We start from the raw sequence: 18,940 nt of genomic DNA, 5'->3' as shown, positions 1-18,940 counted from the left end.
ACATACAGGAGGGTGAAAAGCATGCAAGGAATAGAGTGAATTGGAACGATGTGGTATACCAGGGTTGATGTGCTGTCAATGTACTGAACCAAGGCATGTGAAGTGTCTGGGGGTAAACCATGGAAAGTTTTGTGGGGCCTGGATGTGGAAAGGGAGCTGTGGTTTTGGTGCATTACACATGACAGCTAGAGACTGAGTGTGAACGAATGTGGCCTTTTGTCTTTTTCTAGTGTTACCTCACGGGGGGATGCTATCTCATGTGTGGCAGGGTGGCGACTGAAATGAATAAAGGCAGCAAGTATGAATATGTACATGTGTACATATGTATATGTCTGTATACACTGAAACGTATAGGTATGTAAATGTGCGTGTGTGGGCGTGTATGTATATACATGTGTATGTGGGAGGGGTGGGCCATTCTTTCGTTTGTTTCCTTGAGCTACCTCACTAATGTGGGAGACAGCTACAAAGTATAACAGAATAGATTAAATATACAATAATTCTTGAGCAAATATATCCAAAAATATTCAAGAAGTTTTTATGATCTCAAAACTGAGGGGGGAAAAATGAAACACATTCATGAATTCCCAAGTGAGGTACTGCCAGAAACATACAAAATCTTGGTCTCATTCACTTACATCCACACTCTAGCTGTCATGAATAATGCACAAAACTACAGCCCCTATCCACAACCAAACCCCAAACACCTCTCTATGGTTTCCCCTGACCACCTCATATGCCCTGGCTCAGTTCATGGACAATACATCACCCCCCTATATACAACATCACTTCAATTCACTCTATGTCATCACACCTTACACCATCCTGCATATTCATGGCCCAAGCAACCAAAACCACACTCCATCTTTCCATCTCCATTCTGGCTTCCGCTTTCTCTTTGTCCCCTCCACTTCCACCATATGTACCCTCTTTCTGAACCTCTCATCACCCAACCTCTCTCAGATATCTTCAACATCCCGCTGCCTCCTAGTATTCTACATGCAAACTCACATTTGAAGTAGTCTCTCTCTCTCACTTGACTGCTAAACCTAATAAACTTGCTTTTATTCAAATTTATTCTAATCTTTCTCCCTTCATATACACCCAAACATCAACTTCTGCAGCTTCTTACTCAACCTGCCACCAGTGATATGTTGTCAACAAACAACAACCTTCCAGGCCTCCATACCAAGAGACGGCATACCTGCTCATCACTTCAAGACCCTTGCATTCAACTCCCTCCCCAACCCATCCATGTACAAACAGCCACTCTCTCCTCTTCCTACTCATACACACACCTTACCCTTTCGATAAAACTCTTCACTGCTTACAACAGCTTTCCTTCAACCTCATATTTGTGTAACACCTTCCCTTGGGTAGGGGAGAAAGAATTCCACCTCTGTATTCCCTGCATGTCACAAAAAGCAACTAAGAGAGGCAGGAGTGGGTGGCTGGAAATAAGCCCCCTCTCTTGTATTTCAATATCTAAAAGATGGTAAAAAGGAGCCAAGCGAGAAATCCTCAATCTCCTTGAAGGCTTATGCTTGGAAGTCTCAATGTGTGTGAATGTAACTAAAATGAGAAGAAAAGAGAGATAGGTGGTATGTTTTTTGAGGAAAGGAACCTGGATACTCTGGCTCTGAGTGAATCAAAGCTCAAGGGTAAAGGGGAAAAATGGTTTAGGAATGTCTTAGGAGTAAAGTCAAGAGTTGGTGCAAAGACAAAAGCTAAGGAAGGTGTAAAACTACTAATGTAAGAGTTGAGGAAATGTCTGAGGGTGTAACGAAGAGTGCTCCAGACTTATGTGGGTAAAAATGACAGTGGAATGTGAGGGATACTTATGCACCTTGCCATAAGAAGAAAGATCATGAAAGGCAATTGTTTTGGGAGCAACTGAGTGAGTGTGTCAGCAGTTTTGATGCAAGAGACTGAGTATTACTAATGGTTGAACCGAATGTTAAAGTGAGCGATGTGGCAGTTGTGGGCATAACTAGGGGAAATGGAGAATTCAGTAGTGAGAATGGAAATGGTGAAAAGCTTGGGGAGTGGTGTGCTGAAAAAGGACTATGATTGGAAGAACCAGGTTTAAAAAGGATACTTTCCTCTAAGGCTCATTCCTCTGCTTCTGATGCTACCATGTTCACATGGGAAATGGCTAATACAAATGCAAGATAATCAATCCATGGCAGGACATGAGGCAATAGAAGTGCCTCTCTCTTCTTAAGAATACTTGCCAAATTTTATCTAAGCAATGTATACAATAAAAACAAAAAAGAAAGGAGGATGAACTTACATAACAGGTCAGCAGAAAATAAGTTGACACAGATTTCCATCAGTTTTCAAAAACTAAAAGGGCTTGAAAAAAATACCTTTGTGCACCAAAACTCTTTAAAAAGAAACCTGAGTTCACACATCTTTTCACCTGCATTTTGGAAAATACTAAATGCAATGGTGCTATTATCATTTTGTTAGTGAAATGTTTGGAAAAAAAACAGAAAATCAAAGGTGAAGAAGTGAAGAGGTCCATAATCAATTCTATCTATCTATATTTCTGACACCTGTTCCCATCAGGAACTCCCTCTATGTGGTGGCCACAGATAAGTCTCCATAATTAGTGAACTCCAGTGTCACTTTTAAGTCTTTAGAGCCACACACATAACTATCCACTGGCAGAGGGCAACTCTAGCACAGTATTTTTAGAAGCTCCTACCGAGTGCTTTTACCTAGTTTTCCAACCCATTACTTCTCCCTAATGTTCCAACCATTTACTTCCACCTAATACATCCATCTAATGTCCCTAACTACTACTACATCTATCTAATACACCTGTCCACTACTTTTGTCTATTGCCAACCATTTTGCTAAAAGGCAGGGCTGGCATACAGCATCCACCACAGGAAAAATTCAAGAGTTACAAAGAAATGAACTGTGTGAGTTGAGTGTTGTCAAGTGTTATGTATGGCTAGGAAAATTGGTATGTTTGTGGACATAATGCCAGAGGTTCACATATGGATGAGGCAGAAAGGAAAGGGCAGCTACTGGGGTCAGAGGTGCAACTTCATAATCAAGTGGATAATAAAAACCACATACAACAGTAATCAAGAGTAAGTCAAGAGATGTTGGCAAGATGTAACAGAAGGGGAAGGTAAAATGACAGCTTGAGGAAATATAGTAAAACAAAAAATACAAATAAGTGTAGAAAGTATTATGTATGGGTAAAACTGAAAGTTGATGGAGAGAGGTGGGTGATTATTGGTGCATATGCACCTGGGCATGAGAAGAAAGATCAAGAGAGGCAAGTGTTTTGGGAGCAGCTGAATGAGTGTGTTAGTGGTTTTGATGCACGAGACCGGGTCATAGTGATGGGTGATTTGAATGCAAAGGTGAGTAATGTGGCAGTTGAGGGAATAACTGGTATACATGGGGTGTTCAGTGTTGTAAATGGAAATGGTGAAGAGCTTGTAGATTTATGTGCTGAAAAAGGACTGATGATTGGGAATACCTGGTTTAAAAAGCGAGATATACATAAGTATACTTATGTAAGTAGGAGAGATGGCCAGAGAGCGTTATTGGATTACGTGTTAATTGACAGGCGTGCGAAAGAGAGACTTTTGGATGTTAATGTGCTGAGAGGTGCAACTGGAGGGATGTCTGATCATTATCTTGTGGAGGCTAAGGTGAAGATTTGTATGGGTTTTCAGAAAAGAAGAGTGAATGTTGGGGTGAAGAGGGTGGTGAGAGTAAGTGAGCTTGAGAAGGAGACCTGTGTGAGGAAGTACCAGGAGAGACTGAGTACAGAATGGGAAAAGGTGAGAACAATGGAAGTAAGGGGAGTGGGGGAGGAATGGGATGTATTTAGGGAATCAGTGATGGATTGCGCAAAAGATGCTTGTGGCATGAGAAGAGTGGGAGGTGGGTTGATTAGAAAGGGTAGTGAGTGGTGGGATGAAGAAGTAAGAGTATTAGTGAAAGAGAAGAGAGAGGCATTTGGACGATTTTTGCAGGGAAAAAATGCAATTGAGTGGGAGATGTATAAAAGAAAGAGACAGGAGGTCAAGAGAAAGGTGCAAGAGGTGAAAAAAAGGGCAAATGAGAGTTGGGGTGAGAGAGTATCATTAAATTTTCGGGAGAATAAAAAGATGTTCTGGAAGGAGGTAAATAAAGTGCGTAAGACAAGGGAGCAAATGGGAACTTCGGTGAAGGGCGCAAGTGGGGAGGTGAAAACAAGTAGTGGTGATGTGAGAAGGAGATGGAGTGAGTATTTTGAAGGTTTGTTGAATGTGTTTGATGATAGAGTGGCAGATATAGGGTGTTTTGGTCGAGGTGGTGTGCAAAGTGAGAGGGTTAGGGAAAATGATTTGGTAAACAGAGAAGAGGTAGTGAAAGCTTTGCGGAAGATGAAAGCCGGCAAGGCAGCAGGTTTGGATGGTATTGCAGTGGAATTTATTAAAAAAGGGGGTGACTGTATTGTTGACTGGTTGGTAAGGTTATTTAATGTATGTATGACTCATGGTGAGGTGCCTGAGGATTGGCGGAATGCGTGCATAGTGCCATTGTACAAAGGCAAAGGGGATAAGAGTGAGTGCTCAAATTACAGAGTTATAAGTTTGTTGAGTATTCCTGGTAAATTATATGGGAGGGTATTGATTGAGAGGGTGAAGGCATGTACAGAGCATCAGATTGGGGAAGAGCAGTGTGGTTTCAGAAGTGGTAGAGGATGTGTGGATCAGGTGTTTGCTTTGAAGAATGTATGTGAGAAATACTTAGAAAAGCAAATGGATTTGTATGTAGCATTTATGGATCTGGAGAAGGCATATGATAGAGTTGATAGAGATGCTCTGTGGAAGGTATTAAGAATATATGGTGTGGGAGGAAAGTTGTTAGAAGCAGTGAAAAGTTTTTATCGAGGATGTAAGGCATGTGTACGTGTAGGAAGAGAGGAAAGTGATTGGTTCTCAGTGAATGTAGGTTTGCGGCAGGGGTGTGTGATGTCTCCATGGTTGTTTAATTTGTTTATGGATGGGGTTGTTAGGGAGGTAAATGCAAGAGTTTTGGAAAGAGGGGCAAGTATGAAGTCTGTTGGGGATGAGAGAGCTTGGGAAGTGAGTCAGTTGTTGTTCGCTGATGATACAGCGCTGGTGGCTGATTCATGTGAGAAACTGCAGAAGCTGGTGACTGAGTTTGGAAAAGTGTGTGGAAGAAGAAAGTTAAGAGTAAATGTGAATAAGAGCAAGGTTATTAGGTACAGTAGGGTTGAGGGTCAAGTCAATTGGGAGGTGAGTTTGAATGGAGAAAAACTGGAGGAAGTGAAGTGTTTTAGATATCTGGGAGTGGATCTGGCAGCGGATGGAACCATGGAAGCAGAAGTGGATCATAGGGTGGGGGAGGGGGCGAAAATCCTGGGGGCCTTGAAGAATGTGTGGAAGTCGAGAACATTATCTCGGAAAGCAAAAATGGGTATGTATGAAGGAATAATGGTTCCAACAATGTTGTATGGTTGCGAGGCGTGGGCTATGGATAGAGTTGTGCGCAGGAGGATGGATGTGCTGGAAATGAGATGTTTGAGGACAATGTGTGGTGTGAGGTGGTTTGATCGAGTAACGTAAGGGTAAGAGAGATGTGTGGAAATAAAAAGAGCGTGGTTGAGAGAGCAGAAGAGGGTGTTTTGAAATGGTTTGGGCACATGGAGAGGATGAGTGAGGAAAGATTGACCAAGAGGATATATGTGTCGGAGGTGGAGGGAACAAGGAGAAGAGGGAGACCAAATTGGAGGTGGAAAGATGGAGTGAAAAAGATTTTGTGTGATCGGGGCCTGAACATGCAGGAGGGTGAAAGGAGGGCAAGGAATAGAGTGAATTGGAGCGATGTGGTATACCGGGGTTGACGTGCTGTCAGTGGATTGAAGCAGGGCATGTGAAGCGTCTGGGGTAAACCATGGAAAGCTGTGTAGGTATGTATATTTGCGTGTGTGGACGTATGTATATACATGTGTATGGGGGGGGGGGGTTGGGCCATTTCTTTCATCTGTTTCCTTGCGCTATCTCGCAAACGCGGGAGACAGCGACAAAGAATAATAAATAAATAAATAAATAAATAAGTGTAGAAAGTTGATGGAGAGAGATGGGTGATTATTGGTGCATATGCACCTGGGGATGAGAAGAAAGACCATGAGAGGCAAGTGTTTTGGGAGCAGCTGAATGAGTGTGTTAGTAGTTTTGATGCACGAGACCGGGTTATAGTGATGGGGGATTTGAATGCAAAGGTGAGTAATGTGGCAGTTGAGGGAATAATTGGTATACATGGGGTGTTCAGTGTTGTAAATGGAAATGGTGAAGAGCTTGTAGATTTATGTGCTGAAAAAGGACTGATGATTGGGAATACCTGGTTTAAAAAGCGAGATATACATAAGTATACATATGTAAGTAGGAGAGATGGCCATAGAGCGTTATTGGATTATGTGTTAATTGTTAGGCGCGCGAAAGAGAGACTTTTGGATGTTAATGTGCTGAGAGGTGGAACTGGAGGGATGTATGATCATTATCTTTTGGAGGCGAAGGTGAAGATTTGTAGAGGTTTTCAGAAAAGAAGAGAGAATGTTGGGGTGAAGAGAGTGGTGAGAGTAAGTGAGCTTTGGAGGGAGACTTGTGTAAGGAAGTACCATGAGAAACTGAATACAGAATGGAAAAAGGTGAGAACAAAGGACATAAGGGGAGTGGGGGAGGAATGGGATGTATTTAGGGAAGCAGTGATGGCTTGCGCAAAAGTTGCTTGTGGCATGAGAAGCGTGCGAGGTGGGCAGTTTAGAAAGGGTAGTGAGTGGTGGGATGAAGAAGTAAGATTATTAGTGAAAGAGAAGAGAGAGGCATTTGGACGATCTACTAATATCTTATAATATATATTTTTTCCAGTTGTATGAATGGATGGTCATAAGTCACATAGGTCATAAGTCGGGGAGCATCTGTAAGTACATACACACACACACACACACACACACACACACACACACACACACACACACACATGCTGGTGGCTGATTCATGTGAGATACTGCAGAAGCTGGTGACTGAGTTTGGTAAAGTGTGTGAAAGAAGAAAGTTGAGAGTAAATGTGAATAAGACCAAGGAGATGTATAAAAGAAAGAGGCAGGTGGTCAAGAGAAAGGTGCAAGAGGTGAAAAAGCAGGCAAATGAGAGTTGGGGTGAGAGAGTATCATTAAATTTTAGGGAGAATAAAAAGATGTTTTGGAAGGAGGTAAATAAAGTGCGTAAGACAAGGGAACAAATGGGAACTTCAGTGAAGGGGCTAATGGAGAAGTGATAACAAGTAGTGGTGATGTGAGAAGGAGATGGAGTGAGTATTTTGAAGGTTTGTTGAGTGTGTTTGATGATAGAGTGGCAGATATAGGGTGTTTTAGTCAAGGTGGTGTGCAAAGTGAGAGGGTTGGGGAAATTATTTGGTAAACAGAGAAGAGGTAGTACAAGCTTTGCAGAAGATGAAAGCCGGCAAGGCAGCGGGCTTGGATGGAATTGCAGTGGAATTTATCAAAAAAGGGGGTGACTGTATTGTTGACTGGTTGGTATGGTTATTCAATTAATGTATGATTCATGGTGAGGTGCCTGAGGATTGGCAGAATGCTTGCATAGTGCCATTGTACAAAGGCAAAGGGGATAAGAGTGAGTGCTCAAATTACAGAGGTATAAGTTTGTTGAGTATTCCTGGGAAATTATATAGGGTGGTATTGATTGAGAGGGTGAAGGCATGTACAGAGCATCAGATTGGGGAAGAGCAATGTGGTTTCAGAAGTGGTACAGGTTGTGTGCATCAGAAGTTTGCTTTGAAGAATGTATGTGAGAAATACTTAGAAAAGCAGATGGATTTGTATGTAGCATTTATGGATCTGCAGAAGGCATATGATAGAGTTGATAGAGATGCTCTGTGGAAGGTATTAAAAATATATGGCGTGGGAGGCAAGTTGTTAGAATCAGTGAAAAGTTTTTATCGAGGATGTAAGGCATGTGTACGTGTAGGAAGAGAGGAAAGTGATTGGTTCTCAGTGAATGTAGGTTTGCAGCAGGGGTGTGTGATGTCTCCATGGTTGTTTAATTTGTTTATGGATGGGGTTGTTAGGGAGGTGAATGCAAGAGTTTTGGAAAGAGGGGCAAGTATGCAGTCTGTTGTGGATGAGAGAGCTTGGGAAGTGAGTCAGTTGTTGTTCGCTGATGATACAGCACTGGTGGCTGATTCATGTGAGAAACTGCAGAAGCTGGTGACTGAGTTTGGTAAAGTGTGTGAAAGAAGAAAGTTGAGAGTAAATGTGAATAAGAGTAAGGTTATTAGGTACAGTAGGGTTGAGGGTCAAGTCAACTGGGAGGTAAGTTTGAATGGAGAAAAACTGGAGGAAGTGAGGTGTTTTATATATCTAGGAGTGGATTTGGCAGTGGATGGAACCATGGAAGCGGAAGTGAATCATAGGGTGGGGGAGGGGGCGAAAGTTCTGGGAGCCTTGAAAAATGTGTGGAAGTCGAGAACATTATCTCGGAAAGCAAAAACGGGTATGTTTGAAGGAATAGTGGTTCCAACAGTGTTGTATGGTTGCGAGGCATGGGCTATGGATAGAGTTGTGCGCAGGAGGGTGGATGTGCTGGAAATGAGATGTTTGAGGACAATATGTGGTGTGAGGTGGTTTGATCTAGTAAGTAATAATAGGGTAAGAGAGATGTGTGGTAATAAAATGAGTGTGGTTGAGAGAGCAGAAGAGGGTGTTTTGAAATGGTTTGGTCACATGGAGAGAATGAGTGAGGAAAGATTGACTAAGAGGATATATGTGTCAGAGGTGGAGGGAACGAGGAGAAGTGGGAGACCAAATTGGAGGTGGAAAGATGGAGTGAATAAGATTTTGAGTGATCGGGGCCTGAACATGCAGGAGGGTGAAAGGCGTGCAAGGAATAGAGTGAATTGGAAAGATGTGGTATACCGGGGTCGATGTGCTGTTAATGGATTGAACCAGGGCATGTGAAGTGTCTGGGGTAAACCATGGAAAGTTCTGTGGGACCTGGATGTGGAAAGGGAGGAGTGGTTTCAGTGCATTATTACATGACAGCTAGAGACTGAGTGTGAACAAATTGGGCCTTTGTTGTCTTTTCCTAGCGCTACCTCGCACACATGAGGGGGAGGGGGTTGTTATTCCATGTGTGGCGAGGTGGCGATGGGAATGAATAAAGGCAGACAGTATGAATTATGTACATGTGTATATGTATATGTATACATCTGTGTGTGTATATATATGTATACATTGAGATGTATAGGTATGTATATATGCGTGTGTGGGTGTGTATGTATATACATGTGTATGTGGGTGGGTTGGGCTATTCTTTCGTCTGTTTCCTTGCGCTACCTCGCTAACGCAGGAGACAGCGACAAAGCAAAATAATAATAAGTGTAGAATGATGTACTGCAACCAAACTTTGAAGGCAGCTTTGCCTTAGTGATTTTACTAAGATTTGGCAACATATACAAGCTATCAACAAACATTAAAAAACTAGGAATTTAACTTACGCACTAAGTAAAGCCTCCATGCCAGTACCTGCAGGAGCTGCAGTGGAACCAGAAGATCCTCCACTGGGAACATTAGAAGCGCCACCCATGCCACTAATATTTCCCATGAAGCTACTCATCCTGTAATTGTAAATCAAGTTAAGAAAAGCATACACACCCACACACGCACACACACACACACTATCTTGATCACTATATTCTGGAGGACACTATCTTGATCACTATCTTGTGGAGGTGAAGGTGAAGATATGTAGAGGTTTTCATAAAAGAGAGAATGTTGGGGAGAAGAGAGTGGTGAGAGTAAGTGAGCTTGGAAAGGAGACATGTGAGGAAGCACCAGGAGAGATTGAGGGCAGAATGGCAAAAGGTGAGAGAAAATGACATGAGGGGAGTGAGTGAGGAATGGGATGTATTTAGGGAGGTAGTGATGGCTTGCACAAAAGATGCTTGTGGGAGGTGGGCACATTAGAAAGGGTAGTGAGTGGTGGGATGAGGAAGTAAGGTTGTTAAAGAGAAAAGAGGAATTTGGACAATACTTACAGGGAAGTAGTGCAAATGCCTGGGAGATGTATAAAAGAAAGTGGCAGGAGGTCAAAAGAAAGGAGCAAGTGTTGAAAAAGAGGGCAAATGAGAGTTGGGGTGAAAGAGTATCATCAAATTTTAGGAAGAATAAAAAGATGTAAGGAATGAATAGAATAAAGGCAGACAGTGTGAATTGTGTGCATGGGTATATATGTATGTGTCTGTGTGTGTATATATATGTGTACATTGAGATGTATAGGTATGTATATTTGCGTGTGTGGACGTGTAAATATATACATGTGTATGGGGGTGGGTTGGGCCATTTCTTTCGTCTGTTTCCTTGCGTTACCTCACAAACGCGGGAGAAAGCGACAAAGCAAAATAAAAAAAAATATAAAATATAAAAAGATGTTTTGGAAAGAGGTAAATAACATGTGTAAGACAAGAGAACAAATGAGAACATCAGTGAAGGGGGAGAATGGGAAGATCATAACAGGTAGTGATGAAGTGAGAAGGAGATGAAGTGAGTATTTTGAAGGTTTACTGAATGCGTTTGATTATAGAGTGGCACATATAGGGTGTTTTGGTTGGGGTGGTGTGTGAAGTGAGAGGGTCAGGGAGAATGGTTTGGTGAAGAGAGAAGAGGTAGTGAAAACTGCTGAAGATGAAATCCGGCAAGGTGGCGGGTTTGAATGGTATTGCAGTGGAATTCATTAAAAAAGGGGGTGACTGTGTTGTTGATTGGTTGGTACAGATATTCAATGTATGTATGGACCATGGTGAAGTGCCTGAGGATTGGCAGAATCCATGCATAGTGCCACTGTACAAAGGCAAAGGAGATAAAGGTGAGTGTTCAAACTACGAAGGCATAAGTTTGTTGAGTATTCCTGGGAAATTATATGGGAGGGTATTGATTGAGAGGGTGAAGGCATGTACAGAGCATTAGATTGGGAAAGAGCAGTGTGATTTCAGAAGTGGTAGAGGATGTGTGGATGTGTATGCTTTGAAGAATGTACCTGGGAAATACTTAGGAAAACTGATGGTTTTGTATGTGGCATTTATGGATCTGGAGAAGGCATATGATAGGGCTGATAGAGATGCTTTGTGGAAGGTTTTAAGAGTATATGGTGCGGGAGGTAAGTTGTTAGAAGCAGTGAAAGGTTTTAACCAAGGATGTAAGGCATGTGTACGAGTAGGAAGAGAGGAGAGTGATTGGTTCCCAGTAAAAGTCAGTCTACGACAGGGGTGTGTGATGTCCCTGTGGTTGTTCAATTTGTTTATGGATGGGGTGGTTAAAGAGGTAAATGCATGAGTTTTGGAGAGAGGGGTGAGTATGGAGTCTGTTGTGGATGAAAGGGCTTGGGAAGTAAGTCAGTTGTTGTTCACCAATGATACAGCTCTAGTGGCTGATTCAAATGAGAAACTGCAGAGGTTGGTGACTGAGTTAGGAAAAGTGTGTGAAAGGAGAAAGTTGAGAGTAAATGTGAATAAGAGCAAGGTTATTAGGTTTAGTAGGGTTGAGGGACAAGTTAACTGGGATGTAAGTTTGAATGGAGAAAATTTGGAGGAAGTGAAGTGTTTTAGATATCTGGGAGCAGACTTAGCAGCAGATAGAACCATGGAAATGGAAGTGAGTCACAGGGTGGAGGAGGGAGTGAAGGTTCTGGGAGCGATGAACAATGTGTGGATGGAGTGAATGTTAGCTCAGAGAGCAAAAATGGGTACACTTGAAGGAAAATAGTTCCATCAATGTTATATGGTTGCAGGGCATGGGCTACAGATAGGGTTGTATGGAGGAGAGTGGATGTGTTGGACATGAAATGTCTGAGGACAATATGTGGTGTGAGGTGATTTGATCGAGTAAGTAATGAAAGGGTAAGAGACATGTAAGGAAATAAAAAGTGTGATTGAGGGAGCAGAAGAGGGTGTGTTGAAATGATTTGAACATACGGAGAGAGTGAGTGAGGAAAGATTGACAAATAGGCTATATGTGTCAGAGGTGGAAGGAACAAGGGGAAGCGGGAGAACAAAGTGGAGGTCGAAGGATGGAGTGAAAAAGATTTTGAGTGATTGGGGCCTGAACATACAGAAGGGTGAGAGGCGTGCAAGGAATAGAGTGAACTGGAACAATGTGGTATACCGGGGTTGACATGGTGCCAATGGACTGAACTAGGGCATGTGAAGCATCTGGGGTAAACCATGGAAAGGTCTGTGGGGCTTGGATGTGAATAGGGAGCTGTGGTTTCGGTGCATTACACATGACAGCTAGAGACTGAGTGTGAATGAATGTGGCCTTTTTTGTCTGTTTTCCTGGCACTACCTCGCTGAAGCAGGGGATAGCAATGCTGTTTTCCTGTGGGGCAGGGTAGCGACAGGAACGGATGAAGGCAAGCAAATATGAATATGTAAATGTGTATATATGAATATGTCTGCATATGTGTATGTACATGTTGTTACGTATATGCATGTATATGTGCGTATGTGGGCGTTTATATATATATATATGTGTATATGAGTGGATGGGCCATTCTCTGTTTCCTGGCACTACCTCACTGTACATTATGTATATGCATGTATATGTGCGTATGTATGCATTTATGTATATATATGTGTATATGAGTGGATGGGCCATTCTCTGTTTGTTTCCTGGCACTACCTTACTGATGCGGGAAATGGTGGTCAAGTATAATAATAAAAAATAATAATAAATATTTATTTATACATAAGTATAAATATATCATAGTGAAATCATAATACATAATGAAAAATTAATGGCATGCATGTGTGTGTCTTACACAATACTCGGCCCCAACCTGACTCAAGCTCCTGCAAGCCATGATGATTTATGACTTGACAAAATTAAGCAAATAAAAGTTAGTTACAAGAGTTATCTTTTATGTCATGTAAATATAATTGAGAACATGGCTACCCTATACTGAAATGATAGTACTCATAAATTCACATATAGGAAATTTGCCTAAAATAGAGAGAGAGCATAATATGAAACATAGATACTATGGATTGCGTAAAATAGAGGTGTAACATACAAATTAAATGACAAAAGTAAAGAGAATAAAAAAAATGCAAACAACTCATTGAAGACATGTTATTCTGAAATAAAAATTCTCCTTAAATAAGGTATGGCTCCTGTAAGTACCTTCTGAAAATCTTATGTGGGTATTTTGGGTTAGTGTGGTGATACAGGAGGTAAGGGAGAGAGCAAGTACAAGGGAGAAAAGTCACTAGGTCCGTTAATAGAATACTGAAGGGAAGAGGCGTAAGTATGGAAGAAGTGTAGAGAGGATTAAGGGGCAGCATAGTCCTCCCAACCCTGACCTATGCAGCTGAAACATGGATGTGGAATGAAGCACAGAGATTGAGCAAGAATCCAGGCTGTCAAGATGAGCTATTTGAGATGAGCATGTGATGTGACTAGATGGAATGAAGAAAGATATGAAAGGGTGTATGAGATATACGGCATGGCAAGGAATGCAAAAGGAATGAAATAAGGAGCTGTGGAATGGGTGAAACGTAATACTTTGAGGTGGTTTGGGTATATGGAAAGAATGCAAGACTGGGAGTTTACAAGGAGAGTGGAAGACCACCTGGGACATGGGGATATAGGGTGGAGGGAGATAAACAGAGGAAGAATATGTGGAGTGGTGTATGCGAGGGAGGCATGTAAGGACAGGGATAAGTGAAGACTCTTTTGCTGTGGCCACCCTTGATGGGAGTACCTGGAGGGAATGGGCATCAGAGATATAGACAGACAGATAGCAAGGATAAGCCTTAATGAATACTGATGTATCTGAGGCAGTGGTGTGAGGGTAGTTGGTTTGGGTGTGGGCACAGACTGAGTGGTGGTAGAAGGTTGTGTGACATTGTTTGAAGTCAAGGGTTGAGGAATATTGTCTGGTGTGGGTTCACGATGATATTCAGAATACTATGCAACTTTCAAGTGATTCTCATGTGCCCATGAATGTCGCCTGTATTTAGATTCTGAACCCTAAACCTATGTGCCTATAAATGACCTAAAACCCTATAACGTCCAAAAAAATTTGGGCGTGGCTTAGGAACCTCACTTGTACAATTAAAATCCTGCACCATTCCCAAGAGTCCAGGAGCTACCTTTGATGGTTTGACAGACTTATTAGCTTGATCTGTGAATGTTGTAGTGGCTTTATGTAGATTTTCCTTAATCCACTGATGAATCAGTTGAGTTGTGCAATACTTTTCTGCTACAACTGAATTCTGAACTGCCGGATGTGAAGGAGGGGGTGTGTCATATGGCAATACTTTATCAAAACTGTGCAAGGCGTGAAATGGTGTGTCTCCGAGATATGATATGCTGATCATCAAGACAGGCATTGATCCAATTCATCATGATCGATATTAATGTTAATACAAAGGGACTGCAAGATTTTAAAGTTCAACCTTTCTGCAAGACCATTTGAGGCTGGGTGATGTGTTGTTATACAGGTACACCACCAAATTTCTGGCAATTGATGATTCAGAACCTCCTTTAGTCCGGACAAAATTACGTGACGGAACTTGAAATTACTACGGCCACCAGACTAGTTTACTGGGCAGCCACAGATGACGCTGTGTGTGGGGTGTGCTTATTTACATTCTTTACACTGTACTTGTTGGTGGTGATACAGCAATTTTGTGAGATTCTTAGCTTATTTTGCTGAAATTTAACCCTAGCTATGACTTCTAAGACAAATGAGAGTGTCAGTCGTGGTGTCAACCATAAACACCAGTCCATGTCAATCCAAGATAAAGTAGAACTATTGAAAAAATGGACTGTGGTGTTTTGGTGCATAAGCTGTGTGATACCTACAGTATTGGTTCATCAACTATTTAGAATATAAAGAAGCAAAGGGAGAAAATATTGAATTTCTATGCAGACAGCAATTCCAAGAAGCAAATGACAATTAGAAAAACTATGAAAGATGGTAAGAGTATTGAGCACGACTGAGTGATGATGGAATGATTTCAACAGCATTGGAGTGATGGAGTGGACTTGTCAGGGAGCATGCTAATGGACCAGGCTAAGTTGTTCCATAAAGAACCTAAATTACAACATGAGCATGACTATAGTGTAGGATGGCTTCAACAATTCAAGAAGCATCATGGAATATCCATGAATAAAGTGTGCAGAGAAAAGCGGTCCGCAAACCACGAAGCACTGCCAAGTATGTAGACGAATTTGCAAAACTTGTAGCTGACGAACACCTCAGTTCTTAGGCGTATAATGCAGACAAAACTGCATTATTCTGGTGATGCACACCTAGGAAAACACTAACAACATAAGACAAAGAAGACCCCACAGGATTCAAACAATCCAAGAACATACCATCTTAGGGTGCTCAAGCATTTAATATTTGTTTAATTTAAATTTCTAGCAGTCTATGGTATACTTTAGACACATGGGAGATGTATAATTAGTGGGTAAGAGGTGTGCTGATGAATCATTATTACATGACCATGGTTGGTCCAGCAAAATGGTTAATCCGGCAAGGATTTGGAACCAAGAGTGCTGGAAAATCTGTGGTATACCTTTATTAAATTCAGTTATGATATACAATTTACAAAGTTCCTCTAGCAGTGAGTTACTGGATTCTCCTCCATTGTCTGTGACTAAAACTTTAGGCTCATTATGTCTGTCTAGAACATGTTTCTTGAATGCCTTAGTGACTGTGGTTGTGTCTTTATTCTGAACTGGAACAAATTCACAATACCTTGTAAAAGCATTAACAAATACTAAAACAAATCTATAACCTGCCATGGACCTAGGGAAACCTCCTAATATTTTCATATGAACCCTTTCCCTTGGGAACAAGGGCACAGTTCGAGTGATGGGACTTCCCCTGTGTGTGTTACAGACTTGTCACCTCAGTACATGATCTGTAATGTTCTGCATTCTTGGCCAAAAATACCTCAAGGAAGTCTGCTTATATGCATGGAGGTACAACCTAAGGTGAATCATGTGCTAGCTTCAACAAATCCTGTAGTAATGCTGTTGGAATGACTGTCTCTTTGACTACACAGGCGGGTATTCCTAACCTTGTGTCTCTGCATAAGACTCCCTGTGCTAAATATAATTCTTTGACTGGAACAGCTGTCCTAACATCCAAGGAAATTCTATGACAGGACCCCAAAGTGGTTCATATTGATGAAGCTGCTTTAACCTCTCTGTATCAAAATCTGCGGGGTTTTCTTCTACAGTGACAGCTCCAAGTTAGCGGTGAAGCACATCTGCAACTACATTTGATGAGCCAAAAAAAAAACCAAAAATCCGAGTCAAAGGCTTGTATAGTTAAGAACTGTCTCTGAAGCTTTCCTGTTGAATCTTGTTGAAGAAAAATGCTTATATGCTACTGATAAGCAATCATTTTCTTACACTTACCTACACACAAGTACTTAACACTAAAAAAATCATATTTTGGAACATTTAGTATTTTCCCATTAGGGATGCTCAACCTGTATACATATTAAGATGCTAGAGAGCCCAGACTATTGCAAAGCCTTCAAACTCAGTTATTGAGTATTTTGATTTTACCTTTGAACATGAATGACTCACATAAGCTATGGGAAAAAATCTACACTTATCTGACTCCTGTGTAAGTACAACACAAAGACCCTGTTTACAAGCATCCATGTCCAAAATGAAGAGTTTCTCAAAGTAGGAACTGAAGGATGGGCACCTCAATCATGTGTCGCTTGAGCAAATTAAAAGAGTAGTCTTGCGCTGAAGTCCCCTAGAATGTAACTTCCTGTTTCAAATGTAAACTAAGTGGGTGTACAACTGTTTTTAGCTGCACTGGGGTAAATGCCGTTTTCATCAAAGGTGGGCCCTAAAAAATCAATCTTTGTTTGCAGAAAGGAGCATTTGGACTGTTTCAGTTTTAAGTTTTCATCTTTGAGTTATAGAAACACTCTAAAGACTCTTGAAGTGAGAAGAAATGCCTGGAGATATGACAATTATATCACATAAACCAATACTTCTCTGTCTAACATGTGGCAAAAAATGTTAGTCATTAACCTAGGGAAGGTGAGGAATGAATACTGAATGGCATGCATACGAATTGCCAATGTCCGTCTGGCATACTGAATGCAGTCAGAGGGTGGCTTTCCTTTGACAACGGGATCTGCCAAAACACACTTAATAAATCCAAAGTGGAAAATACCTTGTTCTTACCACAGCTGTGAAGAAGCTCTCATACCATTGGTAATGGGAAATGATCCTTCAACATGACCTTGCTGAGTTTCCTAAATGCTATGACTGGCCTAAAAGTGCTGTCCTTCTTCATTATGAGCAAAAGTAATAAATTCCAAGGTGAGCACAATTCTTCTATACCACTGTCTTTCAACATATCCTGAACAAGCTTCTTCACTGTATCCGTATGCTCATGTGGCAAATGATAGGCTGGGACATAAATGGATGCGCGCTTTTCTCTAAATCAATTTTGTGAGCATCCAAATGAAGTCTGCCAAGTGGTTCTCCCGATAAAACAATAGTAGACCTATCTATCTATCATACTTTGTCGCTGTCTCCCGCCTTAGCGAGGTAGCGCAAGGAAACAGACAAAAGAATGGCCCAACCCATCCACATACACATGTATATATATACACATCCACACACGCACATATACATCTCAACGTATACATATATATACACACACAGACATATACATATATATACACATGTACATAATTCATAGTCTGCCCTTATTCATTCCTGTCGCCACCCTGCCACACATGAAATAAGAACCCCCTCCCCCCGCATGATACATACTAAATATACGTAGGCAGTAGCATGTTGGCTCTTTTGGCAGAGATATTAACCTGAGTTACCACTAGTAAAGAAAGAATCCAGTTGTAAGCTATTTTCCCTAAAGACATTTCTATTAACAGTTAAATTTTGAAAGGGCACCTGCCCAGACATTGCATGCTCCTTGGATATAAGAGGCTTGGCAGAAAAGTGAGTCATCCACAGGATAGAATGAATTGCAATGACATGGGATAAAGTAGACCTATACTGGTTAAATAAGTCTGCAAATTGGCCAGCATGCTTGGTGAGTCCTACCTTAGAAATCAAGTTAGAGGTGATGGTGGGGAGCTTAGTCAAACTGTATACTGTTGAGCCAGAGGTAGGAGTAGGTGGTGGAGGGTTAGTTGGGTCTGAGATTAGACAGATGTTAAACTCATGCAACTCCTCGTCTTGAATTCCAGACTTCAGAATGGAAATTCCACAAGCTTAGAATCTCTGCTGAGATGGAGAGAAGTAGATCGCAGACTGGCAATGTATACTGTAACTTCTCCATTTACGGTCTCATAAATAGAAGCATCCATTGATGGTGTTCCAAGAGTTAGTGAGGAGGGTTCAGCAACCACTCTAATTAAGTGTTAAATTACCCTGACTATGCCTGAGTCCATGCTCTTGCATCCATGTTTGAGAAAGTGAGAAAGGAGTATGTCACCATGGAAAGTCATGTCTGTTTTCAGTTTTCCTGGACAATTAGTGGAGAAGTTGAAAGGATGCGTATTATCGACCGTCGAGCATGGTGTGACAGCAGATGCACTAATGACTCTGACTGACTGAGAACTCTTCTCTGACAATGGAAAGACTGTAATATCAATACAGACTACGTTTTCAAGATAAATAGGATAAATCCTAAGCTGAGCCATGGAGTGGTATCCTAGTAAAAAGTTAGCTGGGAAAAGTAACACCAAAAACAATGTAAGGGGATATGGTAACCATAGAGTTGCCTATGAGAAGGTTCATTTCGATGGTGCTTCTTACATCAATAGTTTCATTCAAGATACTCTTAAGAGACAGATAAAAGTCTGAGTACTG

General features: G+C 41.4%; 1 protein-coding gene across 3 annotated transcripts in view; it reads right to left on the bottom strand.

Annotated features, from left to right (window-relative positions):
* Positions 1-18,940, bottom strand: part of LOC139750865 (small glutamine-rich tetratricopeptide repeat-containing protein alpha-like) — a 150,067-nt gene that overhangs the window by 4,214 nt on the left and 126,913 nt on the right. For 2 of the 3 annotated variants that reach the window (XM_071665670.1, XM_071665667.1), the window contains exon 7: positions 9,556-9,675. In XM_071665670.1, the coding sequence (XP_071521771.1) occupies positions 9,556-9,675 (120 nt within the window). The remainder of the gene's footprint in view (positions 1-9,555; positions 9,676-18,940) is intronic. The other variant, XM_071665669.1, reaches the window with a different exon arrangement.

The sequence above is a fragment of the Panulirus ornatus genome, chromosome 10 (assembly GCF_036320965.1).
Source record: "Panulirus ornatus isolate Po-2019 chromosome 10, ASM3632096v1, whole genome shotgun sequence".
Lineage (NCBI taxonomy): Eukaryota > Metazoa > Arthropoda > Malacostraca > Decapoda > Palinuridae > Panulirus > Panulirus ornatus.
This window is presented reverse-complemented; position numbering and strand designations above follow the sequence as displayed.